Source organism: Pelobates fuscus, chromosome 7 (genome assembly GCF_036172605.1).
Source record: "Pelobates fuscus isolate aPelFus1 chromosome 7, aPelFus1.pri, whole genome shotgun sequence".
NCBI lineage: Eukaryota > Metazoa > Chordata > Amphibia > Anura > Pelobatidae > Pelobates > Pelobates fuscus.
This window is the reverse complement of record NC_086323.1, coordinates 53,432,580-53,454,893: the sequence shown is the minus strand read 5'-3', so window position 1 is coordinate 53,454,893 and position 22,314 is coordinate 53,432,580. Positions and strand designations below refer to the sequence as shown.

Sequence of the window (22,314 nt, the reverse complement as noted above, 5' to 3'; positions counted from 1 at the left end):
TGGCAGTTTGGATCCAACTCTGGTACAGCGCTTACACGTGGCTGTATCGGGTAGGCCTGAACTTTACGGCCAGTTTCCTTATATTGACTGTTGGAGACAGGCCGTAAATGACTCGCCAAAATGGCTCCAGACATGCCACGAGGAGCAGTGTCGCCTCATGGTAGCTAGGACTTGCTCGTCCACTAGGACTGGTGTTAGGCCCATTTTGGACACGCCCCCTGAGTCCGAGATCCCTTGCCGCCCCCTTACTTTCCGTTAAGAAGAAGTGACGCAAACGCAGGAAGTCCTGCACCCCTCCCCTCATTACCCTCATCCACTTCCGCTTCCTCCTCCAGTACAGGATCCACCCCCCCTCGTACTAAATCTCCCCTTCCGGAACCAGAATCCACCCCCATTAGAAACGAATATCCTGATTTGGCGCCACTTCAGACTTCCGGTCAAGCTTCATCTAGCTCGGCTCGAAGTGTTTTATTTACGACCTTTTCCCAAAACCGACCTCCCACATCCCCATACCCTATCTCTCCCCGACCGGAACCCATGACTGACGCCTCTCTACGTAGCCCCATCCAAACCCGACAGTTGACTGGTGCCCAACAATTAAAGCACTATCAGATGCCTCTTCGTCTGAATCCCGGGTCAGCTTATATCGATGCCGCAGGTCAAATGGCACACGCTGACCCAGTCTTCGTATATGTCCCATTTACCACAACCGATCTTTTAAACTGGAAGACCCATAATTCCTCGTATACTGAGAAACCACAAGCTATGACTGATCTGTTCACCTCAATAGTACAGACGCATAATCCGACATGGGCTGATTGCCAGCAGTTACTAATGACTTTATTTAACAATGAGGAAAGGACAAGAATAAATCAAGCAGCCATTAAAGCATTAGAGGATAGAGCCCGTGCTTTGAACCAAGCCAATCCAGCAGCATGGGCCGCGACACACTATCCCAACACCGATCCCGATTGGAACGTAAATGGTGCTGATATGGTTCAACTCAGAGCCTATAGAGACGCTATAATTGCTGGCATGAAAGCCGGAGGAAAGAAAGCCATTAACATGTCGAAGACAGTTGAGGTGATCCAGAAAAGCGATGAAGCGCCCAGTGTCTTTTATGACCGATTATTGGAGGCATACCGCTTGTATAACCCCTTTAATCCGGAAGACGCAGACAATTCCCGAATGGTTAACTCCGCCTTTGTCAGCCAAGCATACGGAGATATTAAGCGCAAGCTACAAAAGTTAGAAGGGTTTGCAGGTATGTCCATCACCCAACTAATGGAGGTAGCAAATAAGGTCTATATGAACAGGGATACAGAAAGTAAGAAAGAGGAAGAGCGCAAGATGCGTAAAAAGGCTGATATGCTAGCGGTAGCGATCGCAGGCGTAGATAAACGGGGCCCAGATAGAGGCAATAATAGATGGAGTAGGGAGCCTTTGAGTAGGGATCAATGCGCGTATTGCAAGGAAGAAGGGCATTGGAGGAACGAATGTCCGCAAAGAGAGCAGTACGAGAGAGACCAACCCAGGGCAGGCTACGGAAACTTTAGAGGTAGAGCGAGAGGTAGAGGAGGCCCCGGAGGGAGTAATGGTTATAGAGGGAGTAATGGGAACAGAGGAAGTGTTAGGGAAGACAGGTATATTCCAGCAGCGCAAAGGTCCCGCGATAGAGAAGGTAGGGACTTTGTAGGATTGGCTGACACTGTCATGGAGGACTATTGATACCGACCGGGCTCCATCCCCCTTGGTCGAGCGGAGCCTATGGTCGATGTATCAATAGGGGGGAAAAGGAGTGCGTTCATGATCGACACTGGTGCTGAACATTCAGTGGTGACTAATCTAGTTGCTCCTCCATCTGGAAGGACTATTACTGTGATAGGAGCAACTGGAAGAAGTGCTGAAAAACCGGTTCTTAAAAGTCGACTCTGTACATTGGGAGGCCACGTAGTAAAACACCAATTCCTTTATATGCCTGAATGTCCAGTCCAATTGCTGGGACGTGATATGCTATCAAAATTACAAGCGCAGATTACGTTCCTACCAAATGGAACAACATCCTTAAAGTTTAATGGACCTTCAGGTATTATGACTTTATCCGTACCAAAGGAAGAAGAGTGGCGACTTTATACAGTGTTGACTAGCCAAAACCCTAGGAGTGATGAGACATTGTTTAACATACCAGGAGTTTGGGCAGAGAACAACCCACCAGGACTGGCCCGCAATATTCCACCAATAAAAATTGAACTGAAACATGGGGTTTATCCAGTGAGCCTAAGACAATATCACATTCCGCAGAAGGCTAAGAAGAACATCCAATCCTATCTGGATAAGTTCATACGGTATGGTATCCTAAAATTCTGTACTTCCCCCTGGAACACCCCATTGCTGCTTGTTCAAAAGCCCGGTACAGATGAGTATCGACCTGTACAGGACTTAAGAGCAGTCAATGATGCGGTTGTTAGCATACATCCAGTTGTACCCAATCCATATAACCTGCTTGCTTTAATTCCGGGCGGGGCTACTTACTTCACAGTCTTAGATCTCAAAGATGCCTTCTTTTGCCTCCGAATTGCCGCAGAAAGCCAATGTATTTTCGCTTTCCAATGGGAGAACGCTGTAACGGGCTCAAAACGCCAAATGACTTGGACAAGACTGCCCCAAGGGTTTAAAAATTCACCTACCCTATTTGGTTCAGCTCTAAGTCAAGATCTACTGGATTTCGAGTCTATCCCAGGAGAATGTGTATTGTTACAATATGTAGATGACTTGTTGATAGCAGCAGTTACAAAAGAAAAATGTCAGCAAGCAACGCACGATCTACTACATATTCTCTGGAAGGCAGGATACAAGGTGTCCAGGAAGAAGGCTCAGTTGTGTTTGCCAACTGTCAAGTATCTGGGATTCCATATCTCTGAAGGTCAAAGGATTATGGGGCCAGAGAGAAAAGAAGCTGTCTGCCAAATACCAATACCCAAGAATAGAAGACAAGTGCGAGAATTCTTGGGGGCAGCAGGCTTCTGTAGGATATGGATTCCCAGCTATGCGATACTGGCAAAACCTCTGTACGCAGCCATCAAAGGTACAGAGCACGACCCCTTCTTATGGACCCAAGAACAGCAAACGGCATTTGAAGATGTGAAGAAGGCTTTGATGAGTGCCCCAGCATTAGGTCTACCTGATCACACACGACCATTCTACTTATATGTACACGAGCAAAGAAGAATGGCTGTGGGAGTATTGACACAGTACTTGGGATCATGGCAAAAACCTGTTGCCTACATGTCTAAGCAACTGGATGCAGTGGCCAGCGGACTTCCACCTTGTCTAAGAGCCGTAGCTGCAGCCGCCCTGCTAGTAGCTGAAGCCGATAAACTCACTCTGGGTCAAGAACTTTATGTACGAGTCCCACATGCAGTACAGACGTTGTTGGATTACAAAGGAAATCATTGGTTTAGTAACAGCCGTATGACCAAGTATCAAGCAATGTTGTGTGAAAACCCAAGAGTGCATTTAGAGACTGTAAACACCTTAAATCCAGCTACCCTTTTGCCGCAACCTACTGAAAGTCAACATGATTGTTTGGAAGTAATGGATGAAGTATTTTCAAGTAGACCAGATCTTCGTGATTTTCCCATCCAGAACCCCGATGTTCAATATTACACCGACGGCAGTAGTTATGTGAAAGAAGGGATCCGCTATGCAGGATATGCAGTGACAACAATAGACAAGGTGATAGAAGCTCGGCCACTGGCGAAAGGAACATCAGCACAAAAGGCAGAATTAATAGCACTAACACGAGCGTTACAATTGGCTGAAGGTTTAAGAGTAAATATCTATACGGACTCTAAGTATGCGTTTTTAACCACTCATGCCCACGGAGCTTTGTATAAAGAAAGAGGACTACTGAATTCAGAAGGCAAAGAAATCAAGTACGCAGCTGAAATCCTACAACTATTGGAAGCAGTGTGGGAGCCGAAAGAAGTCGGTATCATACATTGTCGAGCGCATCTGAGAGGAGATGGTGATGTAACCAAGGGAAATCGGATGGCAGATAGTGCAGCTAAGCGTGCTGCTGAATCAGGAAGACAGGAGTATGTGGGGCATATAGCTGCTCTTATACCAACTCCACTGTCCCAATGGACTCCAGTTTATACAGCTCAAGAAGAGGAGTGGTTAAAGACTGAACCGGGAAAGTATTTGGAGAACAAGTGGTATCAGCTAGAAGATGGAAGAATAGTCATACCAGCATCACTAGCGGTAGAAATTGTCCAAAATTATCACAACGGGACACATTCTGGGAGAGACAGTACTGAAGAATCTCTCAGGAAACATTTCTACATACCAAGATTGTCCAACTTGACTCAGGCCATTGTACGCAGATGTGTAACGTGTGCTAAGAATAATGCAAGACAAGGACCAGTAAAGCCACCAGGAGTCCAGTTTATGGGGGGACTCCCCATGTCCGATCTACAAATAGACTTTACAGTAATGCCTAAATCGGGTGGACATCGTTACCTGTTGGTAATTGTGTGCACCTATTCAGGCTGGGTAGAAGCATGTCCTACTCGTACAGAGAAAGCAGGAGAAGTTGTAAGATTCCTGCTACGAGAAATAATACCCCGATATGGACTACCCTGTTCTATAGGATCGGACAATGGTCCAGCTTTTGTTCATCAGTGCCTACAACAACTGACTCATATGCTTGGTATAAAGTGGAGGCTTCATACTGCATATAGACCCCAGAGTTCTGGTAAGGTAGAGAGAATGAATAGAACTATAAAGAACCAGTTGGCTAAAATGTGTCAGGAAACCCAACTTAAGTGGAACGTTCTCTTACCCATAGCTTTATTGCGAATCCGCAGTACCCCTACCAGAAGGATGGGCCTCTCTCCTTTTGAAATCATGTATGGGCGACCACCTCCCGTACTTGGTAACTTAAGGGGGGACTTGAGTCAGTTGGGAGAAGGAATTACCCGGCAGCAGGTTGTAGAGTTGGGTAAGACTATGGAGGAGGTACAGAAATGGGTACAAGATAGATTACCTGTGAATATTTATCCCCCTGTTCATAGTTATCATCCAGGAGACCAAGTGTGGATTAAAGAGTGGAATAATGTACCGTTAGGGCCCAAGTGGAGAGGTCCTTATGTTGTTCTTTTGTCTACCCCTACAGCGATAAAAGTAGCCGAAGTAACTCCGTGGATACATCACTCCAGGGTTAAACCAGCAGCAGTCGATTCTTGGCAAATTACAGCAGATCCAGAGAATCCCTGCAAGATCCGGTTGAAACGCACTACTCAGTCGGAGTAACGAGGAATTATTGTGGATTACAAATTTTATTGTTACAGGTGTGAGTGAGAAGGCCATAATAAAGCCTGTCCGCTTACCAACACATAGTGTATAAGCCAGGAAAGTCTCGAAGGGACACCTGTGAAGACGAGCAGAACTCCATTCCCTGCAGCCCTCACATCCTGGAAGCTGAGGTTCCATCGCACGGACGAAGACTGAGGATGACGGCGAAAGATGTGCTTCTGATTGTGTTTATTTATATGTGTTTTTATATTCAGGAAGGTAGAGGTACCGACACTCCTAGCTGTGAGGTATGCATTAAGACTACGAGAACAGGTAACCATATTTCCCAAACCCTAATTTGGCATTCACAATACGAATGTAAAGGAGAGGTATCAAGATGTAGATACCTAAATATAGACTATAGTGTGTGCCATTTAGGAGTAGGAGAACCTAAGTGCTTCAGTCCAGAGTATCAACCTCGTACAATTTGGTTGACTCTCAGGAATGGAGATCCTCAGGGGACCCTAATTAATAAGACGGTGTTAGAATCCGTACATTCTTCGGGTGTTCTGCTATTTGATGCATGTAAGGCGATATCAAGTGGTAGAAAACCGTGGAATGTATGTGGGGATCTTAGATGGGAGAGGACGTATGGGTCTAATGATAAATATATTTGTCCCAGTAGTAAAAATAAATATGTGAGTCCTAGATGCCCAAATAAAGACTATAACTTTTGTCCATATTGGTCTTGTGTGGGGTGGGCGACTTGGGGACAGACAGTAGATAAAGACATGATAGTGACTAATTTGCCGACTAGCCCTTATTGTAAGTCTATGGAATGCAACCCAGTCCATATACTTATTAATAACCCCGACAAGTTCCTAGATAAGTATGGAAATTTATTTGGGTTTCAGATATACGGGACGGGTTTAGATCCTGGGACATTATTGTTTATAGGAATAGAGACTGATACGGTATCCTCCCAGACTCATCAAGTATACCATTCCTTTTATGAAGAGATGAGTATAGATAATAAGATCCCCCATAACGCTAAAAACCTGTTCATTGACCTAGCTGAAAGTATTGCCGGTAGTCTTAATGTTACCAACTGCTATGTGTGTGGAGGTACTAACATGGGAGACCAATGGCCTTGGGAAGCAAAGGAGGTAATGTCCGGTTCTGAGGCAGTTGACCAACTAATATCTACACAAGCCGATTATCATTTGAGTGTTAGAGGTAAATCTGAGTGGAGATTAAAGACCTCCATCATAGGTTATGTTTGCATAGCAAGGAAAGGAATAATGTATAATACTTCTGTAGGAGAATTAACTTGTCTAGGGCAAAAAGCTTATGATGATGATACTAAAAATACAACTTGGTGGTCGGCTTCAAATGTCTCAGAACCATCTAACCCGTTTGCTAGATATGCCAGTTTAAAGGATGTGTGGTTTGATTTATCCATCACATCTACCTGGAGAGCCCCAGCAAATTTGTACTGGATCTGTGGTAAGAAAGCCTATTCGGAGTTGCCACAGGACTGGGAAGGGGCATGTGTGTTGGGTATGCTCAAACCATCCTTCTTCTTGTTACCGATTGAAACAGGTGAGACTTTAGGTGTTAAAGTGTATGATGTGAATCATAGGAAGAAAAGGGGACCCTTAGAGATAGGCACCTGGGAAGATAATGAATGGCCTCCCCAGCGTATCATAGATTATTATGGGCCAGCCACGTGGGCAGAAGATGGTACCTTTGGTTATAGAACCCCAATTTATATGCTCAACCGTATTATAAGATTACAGGCGGTGGTTGAGATTATTACTAATGAGACCTCACAAGCACTCAATCTTCTAGCGAAGCATAATACCAGGATGAGGACAGCAGTGTACCAAAATAGATTAGCCTTGGATTACCTTTTGGCAGTAGAGGGAGGTGTATGTGGGAAGTTTAACCTGAGCAATTGCTGTCTTCAAATAGATGACGAAGGGCAAGCAATAGCTGAGCTTACTAGCCATATGGTTAAACTAGTGCATGTGCCTACTCAGGTATGGAAAGGGTACAATCCAAGTAGTTGGTTTGGTAGCTGGTATGAGTGGTTTGGAGGGCTTAAGGCAGTGGTAGGTGGAGTCCTACTGATTTTACTGTTGTGTCTACTCCTACCGTGTCTTATACCCTTAGTAGTTAGGTCTGTGCAAAGCCTGATAGGAAGTATAGCAGAGAGGAAGGCTGCTGCACAGATAATGGCGATATATAATTATAAGGCTCTAGATCAAGGAGAACCAATGCAGGAAGATGAGTGTTAAAAGATTCACATCATAAGATAAGTTTGGTCTGGTTCATGGTAACCTGAGGTATATGCAAACCAAGGTTAAGTGATGCCTCAAGTAATTGTGAAATATCAGAGGCATCAAAGGGGGGAATGTGATGTAATTCCAGTAAAATACAAGTTTAGCAGGCTAAGATTGCCACAAGGCATATGTATGTATATGTGTTTGTAGTATCAGTTAGTTAATTACACGTAGCTAAGATACTGTTATCACTGTACTGACCAGGTGCAGGAATGTAAGAACTGGAATTACGCGTCCCTCTCCTTTGTATCAGATGAGCCACGTGGTTAGACCGGATGGATGAGTTTAGACTCTATTTATTAAATAGGTTAAGGGTATGTGTGGGTGTAGTTAATTGTGGGAGGAGCTACAGTGCTATATAAGGAATGTACTCTATGTATTCAGTACTCAGACTTTGCTGTATTTTGGTGACGCTAGTCCCTCTGAGTCCCGATCGGTGATCCAATAAAGAATCTCTTCCTTCCTGAAGAAACCTGTGTCCATCTCTCTGTGCTTGGCTTCCGTCAGTTTCTCCGGTATCAGTACTTCTTATAAGCAGTTACTTGTCCTTAATAAACAGCCGTCAGGAATTGTATTTATGAATGTTAAGGATTAGCAAGCAGGGCTGGATTTATGTGTTCAAGACTCCATATGCTCATATGTGCAGTGGGTCTATAAAATGATCTCACATCACATGTATTTCAGATATGACTATCCAAACACAGAATCGTATATCTCTAGGATATCCCCCCTCCCACCCCCACCCCCCCAGTTTAAAACATTGCATATATATCAAAAGTTAAACAATGAGTATATAGAACTGGATGAACGTCATGTGTCCTTAAGGGGTTAAGAGGGAAGGCACAAGCAAATATGGCGTACACAACTGTGATTAATTCTGTGCACCAAAAACCTACATTTAGCAAACTGCTAAGCTATTCTATTAAAAAGATATTGGCATCTTCCAGAATCAATCCTTAAACACTCATCATCCAACAAGATAGTGTCTTTAACATCTTTTAAACTGTGTACATCTTGATAAAGATCCATGGTTGATAAGTGAACACTGGACAATGGCTGCAAATATAAGATACAGACAATTGAACCATGCATTATGGTAAACAAATGCCATTGAGGGGTTGTTCTTGAAAAATTATAAAGGTTGAGCGAATTATAAAACGACTCCAAAACACCTTGAAAGCATTCTTTATTTTATGTTGCCTTTGCTTAGAGTTAAGGCTAGAGTTTGGGGCAATGTGGAAGGACAGTGTAGGTGTTAACCCATTGTGAGACCGCCTGGCACCCCGATCAGGTACCTCCGCCAATCGCAGCTTCCTAGTAATCCCTGAGTACAATCAGCACCGCACCGGACACCATAACCCCTGTAAACCCCACAAACCACCGCAGCTTGGTTGGGATCTCTCTGTCCTCCACCCACCCTGGACCCAAGACCATGATCCAGCTTCCAGTGTGTAGAACTCTCCTAGCCCACAGAGCAAAGCAGGCTGCTCTTACAAGAGCAAGTTTTGTGATCCGAGGGAGTATAGTGATTATGGCAATCCCAAGAGTTAATATAGCTCTCCAATCCCCCAAACATGAGCCTAGACTTCAAGAAGGGGTAAAGTGTTCTGTTTAATGGCAGCCACAACTGGCCTTATATGCAGGTCCCCATGCAAGGGGTTTCCGGTTACATATTCCAGGGCATTCCCCACTGGATCTGAGAGTAGACTACAGCAAAACATACACATGAATACATTGGCTCTCAGGTCCAGGACACTCCCCCAAACATATTTTACAATACCCCAAAAGTACCCCCCCAAAACACTTGGAAACCACACACAAGTCCTACCCCCTGGTAGCCCCTATCTGGGGAACCAACATATCCAAAAATCACCCAAATCGTCTCAGAGGTTTGAGATTTCCATCTGTCATAAATTGACCGTCAGCACATGAGGCTCCTGCCCAAAACAGTTCCACAATTGTGGTCCGTTTAGTTCGGTAGTTTAATACCGAACATATTCAAGAATATTATTCTGGAACTTGTTCATGGGAACGTTTCCACCGAACAGTGTCCTTCTAAGTTATGTAGAACCGAACGCAGGTGATCCTGGAAGTCCAGCAGTGTTCGGGAGTTTTTGTGTCCGAAAACCGTTCCATGAACTTGACGACCAACACTGATGCCTGCGTTTGTGGAAACAAGATAGCCGCCACCTCGTGGTCGTACATGCGAACACTTAAGACACTGCGGTGGAAAGGGTTACAAACGGTCAATTAGGCTTAACAAGCTGGTCTCTGGTTCGTGCGCCTGTTCGGTTCCCGAACCAAATATAAAATCCCACGAACCAAGTCTGTTCAGTTTTTTTTGTTTTTTTGGCGAGAGGCTGGCAAGCAGGCCCCTTCAAGAACAAGTTACTACCGGGGGCGGAGCTAGCAGCCGAACGGAGAGGCCACACTTTTCCCGAGCTCCGGGCTTCGGTACTAAATTACAGCACTAAAAGAACTGAAAAGAGCCAGGAACCGGTACCAAGCTAACACATACCTGCATAAGTGTGAGATGGGTCGGAAAAACAAAAAGCAGAGGGCGGATAGAGGCCCCTTTTGCCATGACATCGGTGAGATGCTACGAGGCCCGCAGCGGCAAGCATAGGACAAAATGGCGTCGGGACACGACGGCTCCTCATATTCCTCTGAGGATCTCTCTAACATCCCTGGGATGGGGACCTCGAAAATCCAGCCATCGGAGCCAGCAGTCAGACCTCCGGCTGCCGGGGACCCGGTCACGGCTGCCCAACTAAAGGACATGCTCTCGGAACTGAGAGCTAATATAGCAGCGGACATGGCCCATTATAAGGACGCCATAGATGGAGCGGTACAAAAAAATAACCCTCCTGGAAGTAAAAGCAGAAACACAGGATTCACGGCTTGCGGCTGTGGAACGCACACTGGCGGAGCTCCAACAGAGGCAAAAAGCCACAGCGGACAGAATGGAAGCCCAAGAGGAAAGCAGAAGGCGCACCAATTTGAAAATACGGGGCATCCCAGACTCTGTGAGTCCGACAGACCTTCCACATTATATCAGACGCCTGCTAAATACCCTGCTGCCGCCAAAACAAGCCAAGGCGATCAAGCCAGAGGGCATGTTCTGAATAGCAAAGCCACCTAACGCACCAGCGGAGGCGTCGGCAGTTCTGATCATCAGGTTTCAAACGCTCCACGAAAAAATTTCGATCCCGGCAGCTACCCGAGGACACACTCCCCTGGTGTTTGAGGGGTCTACCCTATCTCTGTACCCGGACCTCACCAGAGGCACCATCGCCTGGCGCAAGACCCTACAGCCACTATTGCAAACACTAAGGGCTAAGGACATTCCTTACCGTTGGGGGTTCCCGAAAATCATATCATTCACCCATCAGGGCGAGACATACAGGGCAACAACGCTCCAAGAGCTGGACCAACATCTGCAACGCCTGAACCTGCACGGACCAGCGAGATCTGCCACAACGGGTCTGGCGGGCATAAACCCCTCCACCATCCGGGAGTTCACCCCTCGCTTGGCGCAACGCAAACTGCAAGCTGGTGGAGAAACCTGCAAAACGCCGCTCTAGTAGCTGGACTCTCTGCTGCATAACAAGTTCACAGACTGAACACACTAGGTCATGTATTTAGACCTAAGCCATTGCAAAATGTTTATTGTCTATTATTTTCTCTTTGCGGACGCTTATTTTTGATACACCTCTATACACCCTGTTTCAATACACCCCTCCACCACACATAACCTGCTATATATGGGTGTCCCCATATCAGACCCACCACTTGGATCCACGAGACACCCGTAGTAATGGGGGACCAGACCGAGAACGACGTCAGAGACCCCCTCTCCCCTCCCTAACAAAAGAGGAAAGCCACCGCTCCTCTGTATAGTCCCAGGAAGGGGATCTATCTACTCACATGTGTAGGGACTACGCCACACAAGCCTCCCTATTCGCATGAGGGAACTCACTGAGACCCCTACACGTGCGTCCTTCACGCAAAATTTCTGCCACAACCACCTGCTAGTACGGCCTTAGGCCCCTGGAGACCCCGCTATCAAGCACACCTATCGCCCTAAACCGAGGCCACGCTAGCCATGTTAGGCCATTCCCATAGAAGAGCAGGACTCTGCCTGCCATGTCCTTGTCTATTACTTACACTTTGGGTCTGGACCAGCTGACGGGGCGGGTCAGGCCGTCTGGTACCACAATGCACGCAAACCTAAGTACATAAAAATACATGCCACCACCTACGCTACATGTACTTGTCTGAACATGCCGGTGTGGCATCCTGACGACGACGATGCTATTGGGAATAACCTGTTGCAGTTAATGCAATTAATTTACACACGACTAGCCACGAATGTCTGTTTTACAAAAATGTGCAAAACCTTTCATGTCACTGTTTATCCGAAACTCAAATACTAACGCGCGCTGTTGTGGCGCATGACTATGTTCTGTAATCACCTGCACTACAAAAATAAAGAATTTAAAAAAAAAGAACAAGTTACTACCCCAGAAATTATTTTTTTATTATTTATATAGCACCAGCTTACATGCTAGAGGGAGTGGGGTATAGTGACACAAAGGATATAAGTAGGGGTAATAAAATAGGTTGCTAGAAAAGTATTCACTGGGAACTTAGTAGGTTATTTTTGACAGTTGCAGGAGAGAAGACATGGGGGGAGAAAATCCTCTAACAGTTTAAATTATATGCTTTCCTGAAGAAGTGTGTTTTCAAAGATTTTTTTGAGGAGTGGAAACTGGGTGAAAGTCTTGGGTAGAAGGGAAGGGAATTCCACAGAAAATGTGCATCCCTGGAGAAGTCTTGGAGACGAGCATCATATGTGGGAGTACGGATAGAGGCTAGACGTAGGTCTTCGGCAGAGCGCAGGTGCCACGACGGAACATACTTGTGTATTAGGGAGGATAGGTAGATTGGAGCAGCATTATGTAGGGACTTGTAAGCAAGCACCAGAATCTTAAATTGAGCCCCCTATCTAACTGGAAGCCAATGTAGGGACTGACAGAGGGGGGAGGTGTGGGCAGACAGGAAAATGAGCCTTGCTGCCGTGTTCATAATAGATTGCAGCGGTGCAATCATGGAACACGTAAGGCCACTGAGAAGGGGATTGCAGTCGTTCATGATGAGAAAGAACAACGGCATGGACCAGCACCCTAGCCGCGTATGGTGTTAAAGGACCACTATAGGCACCCAGACCACTTCCGCTTAATGAGGTGGTCTGGGTGCAAGGTCCATCTAGGTTTAACCCTTTCTGCTGTAAACATAGCAGTTTCAGAGAAACTGCTATGTTTATAATAGGTTTGAGAAAGCCTCTAGTGGCTGTATCATTGACAGCCGCTAGAGGCGCATCCGCCCTTCTCACTGTGATTTTCACAGTGAGAAGACGCCAGCGTCCATAGGAAAGCATTGAGAATGCTTTCCTATGAGACTGGCTGAACGCGCGCACGGCTCTTGCAGCGCATGCAGCCGATGACGGAAGAAGAGGGAGGCAAGTCCCAGTGCCGAGGGAGCCCGGCACTGGAAAAGAGGTAAAATTAACCCCTTCCTCCCCCTTTAGCGCCACGGGAGTGGGGGCACCCTAAAGGCAATATAGTGCCAGGAAAACAAGTTTGTTTTCCTGTCACTATAGTGGTCCTTTAACTAGGGGCGGATGCGAGCTATGTTTTATTCTAGTTATCCACATGCAACCTGCCATCACCAAACAAAACTTGAAGTGACTTCATGCAGTACACCAAAAGAGTACAAAAATATCAGCCATAGTATGGTTTGTACAGCTGTGCATAATACGAGATTTCTCCAAAATGAAAAGTAGCACTAATATTTGTTTAAATGGAATAAAACAGATTTTGGAAGTCACAAGGTTACAATGCATTCCGGTGTCTTTTAGAAATGTTTAGGTAGGGGTTTAAATTATTAAGGAGTTAAAGGGTTACATTACAGGTTAACAAAAACACAAAGCTGACTGTTAACAGTCACGTCCGTTTCTTCCCCAGTGAATGCTAATCAAACCAGAGCTGAAAAGCTGCTATACACACATGCAGCTGGTTTTAGATGTACTGAAACATCTAATTAAATACTTGCTTACACAGGCTCTGCTACTGTCTCACCTTATGAACTTTGGGAACAGGGCCAAAATGGATGAGAAATGTTAAATACAGGAAAAATGAGTCACACCCCCTCCCTTCTACCCCATATAAAACAATATATAGGGGAAATAGGAACATTTATAGCAAATGTGGGATTTAGAGAGAGTCCCCATATTGGAAGGGGCGTGTGTTCAAATAAGCACATTTGTAAAGTTTTTAAAATTCTATTTTCTCCTTTTATTGGACGGGAGAGCTAATTTTGCAATCTAAGAATTTTAAGACAAAGAATATAAGAATGTTACGGTGTGTAATCATCAAGGAGACTGCAGACAGAGTGCATGAAACGTAGATACACAAACTAATGAAATATATTGTACATCAGGGGTAGGCAACCTTCCGCACTACAGATGTTGTGAACTAGAACTCCACTGATGCTTTGCCAGCATTATGTGAGATGTAGTTCATAACATCTGGAGTGCCGAAGGTTGCCTACCCCTAGTGTACATTATGATGGCATTAGGCGACCTCAGATTATCATTCCCTATATAAAATGAGAATTTACCATAAAACGTTAGCAGGTCATTTGTTGTAGCATATAATGATATATGCGAGATTACAATGTTATAATGACAAGTCATTTAGGTTAAACTGTGTATGTTGTTAGTTTTCCATTTTTTCATTACTGGTTCATTATCCACCCTTCAGTATGAGCTGCATTTACTGTATATTCCACTGACAGCAATTAGTCTGTCTGTTAAAACACTGCTTAAAATATCTTGTATATCAGACCTCTTTCAACATTCAAATGTCTAACAATTTATTTATTAATAAATACAATATTTCACACTTTTCATTTTAAAAAGATAATATTCAAAAAGAAAGAACAGACACTGCATCTTTTTCTGTAGTTTACAGAATTCCTGTACTGCACACTCTCCCGTAGTTTACAGAATTCAGACACTGCACCCTCTCCCGTAGTTTACAGAATTCAGACACTGCACCCTCTCCCGTAGTTTACAGAATCCAGACACTGCATCCTCTCCTGTAGTTTACAGAATCCAGACACTGCATCCTCTCCTGTAGTTTACAGAATCCAGACACTGCATCCTCTCCTGTAGTTTACAGAATCCAGGGCACTGCATCCTCTCCTGTAGCTTACAGAATCCAGACACTGCATCTCCTCCTGTAGCTTACAGAATCCAGACACTGCATCTCCTCCTGTATCTTACAGAATCCAGACACTGCATGCTCTCCTGTATCTTACAGAATCCAGACACTGCATGCTCTCCTGTAGCTTACAGAATCCAGACACTGCATCTCCTCTAGCTTACAGAATGCAAACACTGCATCTCCTCCTGTAGCTTACAGAATCCAGACACTGCATCTCCTCCTTTAGCTTACAGAATGCAGACACTGCATCTCCTCCTGTAGCTTACAGAATGCAGACACTGCATCTCCTCCTGTAGCTTACAGAATGCAGACACTGCATCTCCTCCTGTAGCTTACAGAATGCAGACACTGCATCTCCTCCTGTAGCTTACAGAATGCAGACACTGCATCTCCTCCTGTAGCTTACAGAATGCAGACACTGCATCTCCTCCTGTAGCTTACAGAATGCAGACACTGCATCTCCTCCTGTAGCTTACAGAATGCAGACACTGCATCTCCTCCTGTAGTTTACAGAATCCAGACACTGCATCTCCTCATGTATCTTACAGAATCCAGACACTGCATCTCCTCCTGTAGCTTACAGAATCTAGACAATGCATCTCCTCCTGTAGCTTACAGAATCCAGACAATGCATCTCCTCCTGTAGCTTACAGAATCCAGGCACAGCATCCTCTCCTGTAGCTTACAGAATCCAGACACTGCATGCTCTCCTGTAGCTTACAGAATCCAGACAATGCATCTCCTCCTGTAGCTTACAGAATGCAAACACTGCATCTCCTCCTGTAGCTTACAGAATCCAGACACTGCATCTCCTCCTGTAGCTTACAGAATCCAGACACTGCATGCTCTCCTGTAGCTTACAGAATCCAGACACTGCATCTCCTTCTGTATCTTACAGAATCCAGACACTGCATCTCCTCCTGTATCTTACAGAATCCAGACACTGCATCTCCTCCTGTAGTTTACAGAATCCAGACACTGCATCTCCTCCTGTAGCTTACAGAATGCAAACACTGCATCTCCTCCTGTAGCTTACAGAATGCAGACACTGCATCTCCTTCTTTAGCTTACAGAATGCAGACACTGCATCCTCTCATGTAGTTTACAGAATGCAGACACTGCATCTCCTCCTTTAGCTTACAGAATGCAGACACTGCATCTCCTCCTGTAGCTTACAGAATGCAGACACTGCATCTCCTCCTGTAGCTTACAGAATGCAGACACTGCATCTCCTCCTGTAGCTTACAGAATGCAGACACTGCATCTCCTCCTGTAGCTTACAGAATGCAGACACTGCATCTCCTCCTGTAGCTTACAGAATCCAGACACTGCATCTTCTCCCATAGCTTACAGAATCCAGACACCGCATCTCCTCCTGTATCTTACAGAATCCAGAAACTGCATCCTATCCTGTAGTTTACAGAATCCAGACACTGCATTCTATCCTGTAGCTTACAGAATCCAGACACTGCATCTTCTTCTCCTGTAGCTTACAGAATCCAGAAACTGCATTCTATCCTGTAGCTTACAGAATCCAGACACTGCATCTTCTTCTCCTGCAGCTTACAGAATCCAGACACTGCATGCTCTCCTGTAGTTTACAGAATCCAGACACTGCATCCTCTCATGTAGTTTACAGAATCCAGACACTGCATTCTATCCTGTAGCTTACAGAATCCAGACACTGCATCTTCTTCTCCTGTAGCTTACAGAATCCAGAAACTGCATTCTATCCTGTAGCTTACAGAATCCAGACACTGCATCTTCTTCTCCTGTAGCTTACAGAATCCAGACACTGCATGCTCTCCTGTAGTTTACAGAATCCAGACACTGCATCCTCATGTAGTTTACAGAATCCAGACACTGCATCCTCTCAAGTAGTTTACAGAATCCAGACACTGTACCTTCTCCTGTAGCTGACAGAATCCAGGCACAGCATCCTCTCCTGTAGCTTACAGAATCCAGACACTGCATCTTCTCCTGTAGCTTACCGAATCCAGACACTGCATGCTCTCCTGTAGTTTACAGAATCCAGACACTGCATCCGCTCATGTAGTTTACAGAATCCAGACACTGTACCTTCTCCTGTAGCTGACAGAATCCAGACACTGCATCTCCTCCTGTATCTTACAGAATCCAGAAACTGCATTCTATCCTGTAGCTTACAGAATCCAGACACTGCATCCTCTCATGTAGTTTACAGAATCCAGACACTGTACCTTCTCCTGTAGCTGACAGAATCCAGGCACAGCATCCTCTCCTGTAGCTTACAGAATCCAGACACTGCATCTTCTCCTGTAGCTTACAGAATCCAGACACTGCATACTCTCCGGTAGCTTACAGAATCCAGACACTGCATACTCTCCTGTAGCTTACAGAATCCAGGCACTGCATCTTCTCCTGTAGCTTACACAATCGATGTCCCGCGGTGCCGGGTCTTGGCTCTGCCCCCTTCCGAGGTACCACGAGGTACCACGATGAGCGTGCTCTAATGCGCATGCAATGTAAAATATTGCCGTTTTAAAGAAATCACAATAATTATCTTGCAGGACTAAGACTGCCTCAAGTGGCTCCCTAGAAGTCCCTTAACCCCTTAAGGACCAAACTTCTGGAATAAAAGGGAATCATGACATGTCATACATGTCATGTGTCCTTAAGGGGTTAAACAACGTTTGACATCTTATTGCTGTGCATAAGGACATCCAGTGTCAATGAAATCCCCATAGGAAAACTATGCTTTCCACTGGGGAGGGCCTTATGCGCTCTTAGCACATGCGCACTAAATCCCCCCGTCAGATAATGTCGGAGTAGTCGAAGTGCTGATCCAGCGCAGATGGACAAGCGACAACAAAACATATGAGTGAAAAACTGTTGGAGTAACGCTTTCAGTGAGAATTCTAAATTAATTTCAAATTTAATGTTAAAATATCTAAACTGGAAAAATTCTCTAAATCAGGCTTTTAACCGGTTCAGCTACGCTGGCCTTAAATTTGACATTTACTTAAGTGAATAACATTTTGCCTTCTCCTGTAGCTTACAGAACGCAGGCAGTGTATCGTCTCCTCTACAGTAAATAGAGATAGTATTCTCCTCCGCTAACTTTGAAAATGCAGACAATCTACTACGTCCCAAACTATTTTCCATCTTGCAGGATACATGCCTTGTATACATTGTTATATTGTACCATCTCCATCAACTATTTGGCCTACTATCGTCTATACTAACTTAATACAGCTGTCTTGTAAGGTTCTATATTTTTAAATGATGTTCCCCCAACAATTCCCTTTGCAATATTGATTGGCACAATCTGGCATGCATACATTGATATTTAGCAAAATGTCACACTAATGCCAGAGAACATTGTGTCATGTGGGTGTCTCCTCTCCACCAAACAGCAATAATTTGTATTTTTAGACCTTTCTAATGAATGAAACCAACACTGGCAGAATCAGTTTTCAGGACACCAAGTTCTATTCAATGTTCAGCCTTCTTTCCATATATTATTCCCATATATTACACACACAAAAACATATGGTCAACATTGAAGGAGCCAGTTGATAGCTTTATGGATCAGGAAAAGGGTGCACATAAAATATATTAAAAATATAGGGGCTGAAGACGCTTGCACTTCCTGGCTACTGCGATGATTCCACTTAGTATGAGGAACATTTCTTGCAATATAGGAGTGGAAATGGTTAATTTCTCTCTTTCCACTGTCATTCACTTAAAGAAACACTGTGTAAAAACATTTAAATATATGAAATGTGTTACTTATTAACAGAGATTGGGTATGCAATTTGGAGGAGTAGAGCTTTATTGTTTACACTATAAATGACAATACAAATAGTTACATGCTTTCTATTTGGTTAATTAGATTTATATTCACACAATAAGAACACAGATCTTTGGTAAACTATCCTCTGAAGTTTCTGTATTATACGGACTGATAAAAAGTGTACCAGGGATTTGTCTGTTTTGTCCATCGGCCAGTCAGGTCATGGCAAAAAAGCTATGATTAAATGGCAACTTCCTTTGTACTGGGTGAAGTTTTCTTTTCAAATTATTAAAGCATCATCTTAAAAATTTTTTATTTTTTTTCTAAGTGTACAGCTGTTTTAGTCACTCTCCATGAAAAAAAGGAGGATGATCGCATTGCCTGTTCTTCCTGTGCTAAACAAAAACTTTCTGAATCCTTTAGGTATCCTTTTATTCTGGCCAGTTTGTGTTAGTTACAGAGATACAAGGTAATGGATTTTTATAGGAAACAAACTTGTGTCTCCAAGTATAACCATTTCTATGGCTGCAGTGGATCCTTTTACAGCCAGGGTCATGACTGTTCTATTGATCTTAAATAGAACACATACACGTGCAGTGTTTAATGTATACAATGGTTTTAAGCGGTTTCCATCATCTGTAAAGCTTATGCACAATATTTAGAATGCCCAATGGCTTGACTTGACTCAGCACTCAATTTGTTTGTTAGTGAAGAGGCTGTAGTTAACTGAGAGATCGTAAACCTAAACTTAAACATCACACATAAAAACTATACACACACAAATGTGTGAGTATGAAAGTAGCAAACTACTTACTGCCCATGTTTTTGTAAGTCTGAAGACAGGTGCGCTCTGTAAACCAGATACCACGGCCATTAATGCATGAAGATTGTTTAATTCATAGAGTTTCTGGAAATTAGAAAACACATGCAAGTTATGATGCTTTAAGTTTACTTTAAGATTAAAGACATTCTATCACTGAATTACAGCTAATAAATTATATAAATTAAATTAAAATCCATATATCAAATGACGCTTAAACACAGATTCAGAGTGGAATGAAATTCTTTTAACTCCTCTTCCTTTCTGTTGCGCGTTTGCCAAGTAATGCTTCATTTAGACTATATGAACCAGCATAGTTAGACATTGGCAAAACAGGTGATATACAGGGGCAGTGTGTTAAAATAATCACAATCGAAACCAAAAGCATGTCAACATTTAGCACTTTGCACCCAATATAGTACCCGTTTTGACTCCATAAATCTCTCCCATTGCATTACACATGTAAAACACATGGCTATGTCAGTGTTCTATCAAATAAGTATACTTATCAGATTTCTATACGGATGTCACTTCAGGTGCATCCGCGTCACCAGCAGTGATGCAAGATCAGCTGCGCGCATGCTGATCTCTGGGTAAAAAATTCTGACGGAGGCGCCACGCGCATGCGCGCCACCTCCAATGATGCGGGATCCGCTGCCCCTCTAATAGGAAGATGTACCGCGCATGCTCACGGCGCACCCTCCAGATATTGAAATAACCCCAAACCCCCTGTGTGTCACAACATTAGCCCCCTCATCCCCAGTATATAACCCCCATTAATATACCCATCACTAGTGTGTCACCCCCATAATCCTGCATCTCAGCTATTTCCACTGTGTTAGTACACAGTGAAAGCTGTAGTATAGAAATCTGACTGATGTACCACGCGCATGCACAGTACACCCGTCAGATTTCTATATCTGACGGATGTGTTGCGCGCATGCGCAGTACACCTTCAGATTAGAGGAGTAGCTGATCCCACGTCATTTGAGGCGGTGCGCATCCATCAGAATTCTATACCCAGAGTTCAGACACTGCGCATGAGCGCAGCTGATCTCAGGTCACTTCCGGTGAGCGGGTGCACAGGAAGTGACGTCTGTATAGAAAGCTGACATGTACACTTATCTGATAGAACACCTGTGTTGTCCTACTACTGGGTCAGGAAAGCTACATTTTATACCAGAGCAGCAGGAAGTCATTTGCGAAATTGCGACTCACATACTTTATGACAGGATATAAAGTTAGCTGGATTTTGATTGGTTGAAAAGTCAGTTAAAACACAGCTAAGCATCCAAATGAGCTCTCATTATCTGCTCCATCTAAAATGCAAGAATTCATGTAAGAATAGTTCAATAAATATCAGAACCTGTGACTTTGCTTATTGATATGGTTGCATTCCCAGACAAATCTAATATCTCTCCTTTTCATTCGCAAGGTATCTATTTATCTGCAGCAGACTAGATAGCTGACATAGATGGCATAGCTGAATAGTAATGACACACAGAATTACCCTAAACATTGTCTATGTCACATCATCCACAGGTCATTTTTGAAAAAACAAATCTCAGTTCTGGAATTGAAATAATTCCACGAGCTTGATAACAGATTTAACTTTTTCAGGACGGAGTCAATAGTACACGTTCTGATAAAAACAAAATGTAAACAAAACCTGAAATTTGCGCTATATATCTGTTCAACCGTAATTCACCTCTTTCATATTAAGTGCACCCACACTTATTATATATCATTTTGTTCAGGGCTTTAATTTCTCATGAACTATTCATATATGAAACAACTTATTATGAATAAAATAAAAAAAATGAGAAATTACGTTTTTAAAAAAATTGCAGTTCCGCCTGACATTTAAGCTGTAAATGTCATGATACTGTTCGCTTTTATTGCATTAAAACGCCCATATTTGTATTCAGCGATGTCTCACAAGTAAAACAGTACCCCCCATTAACAGATTTTACAGTGTTTTGGAAAGTTACAGGGTCAAATATAGCACATTATATTTTTCATTTTTTTCAATTTAAAGGAGCACTATAGGGTCAGGAACACAGACATGTATTCCTGACCCTACAGGGTTAAAACCACCATCTAGCCACCCTGCGCCCCCCCCATGCCTCCCTAAAAAAAAAAAATCTAACTGTATTCAAGTATGGAGCTGCTAGCTCTGGCTCTGTTTCCTTTAGACCTGCCCACTGCCTGCTGACATCAATCACAATGCTTCCCCATAGGATTGGCTGAGACTGACAAGGAGGCAGAGCCAGCACAATTCAAACACAGCCCTGGCCAATCAACATATCCTTATAGAGATGATTTGAATCAATGAATCTCTATGAGGAAAGTTCAGTGTCTGCATGCAGAGGGTGGAGATACTGAATGTTTGGATGCATTTTAGGCAGCCATGACCCAGGAAGGATCTCTAACAGCCATCTAAGGAGTGGCCAGTGAAGTTATCACTAGGCTGTAATGTAAACACTGCATGTTCTCTGAAAAGACAGTGTTTACAGCAAAAAGCCTGAAGGTAATGATTCTACTCACCAGAACAAATTCAATAAGCTGTAGTTGTTCTGGTGACTATAGTGTCCCTTTAAAATTTGCCAGATTAGTAATGTTACCTTTGAGACCGTGTGGTAACGCAGGAATGAGAATTACCCCCATGATAGCATTCCATTTGCAAAAATACACAACTCAAGGTATTGCAAGTGGGGTATTGTCCAGTCTTTTTAGTAGCAACTTTGTCACAAACACTGGCCAAAGTTAGCGTTCATATTTGTTTTCTGT

The 22,314-nt window shown here is 43.8% G+C and overlaps 1 protein-coding gene across 6 annotated transcripts in view; it reads right to left on the bottom strand.

Annotated features, from left to right (window-relative positions):
* Nucleotides 1–22,314, bottom strand: part of RALGPS2 (Ral GEF with PH domain and SH3 binding motif 2) — a 199,989-nt gene that overhangs the window by 91,731 nt on the left and 85,944 nt on the right. For all 6 annotated transcript variants that reach the window (XM_063428270.1, XM_063428273.1, XM_063428272.1 and 3 more), the window contains one exon: nucleotides 19,519–19,611. In XM_063428270.1, coding sequence (XP_063284340.1) covers nucleotides 19,519–19,611 — 93 coding nt within the window. The remainder of the gene's footprint in view (nucleotides 1–19,518; nucleotides 19,612–22,314) is intronic.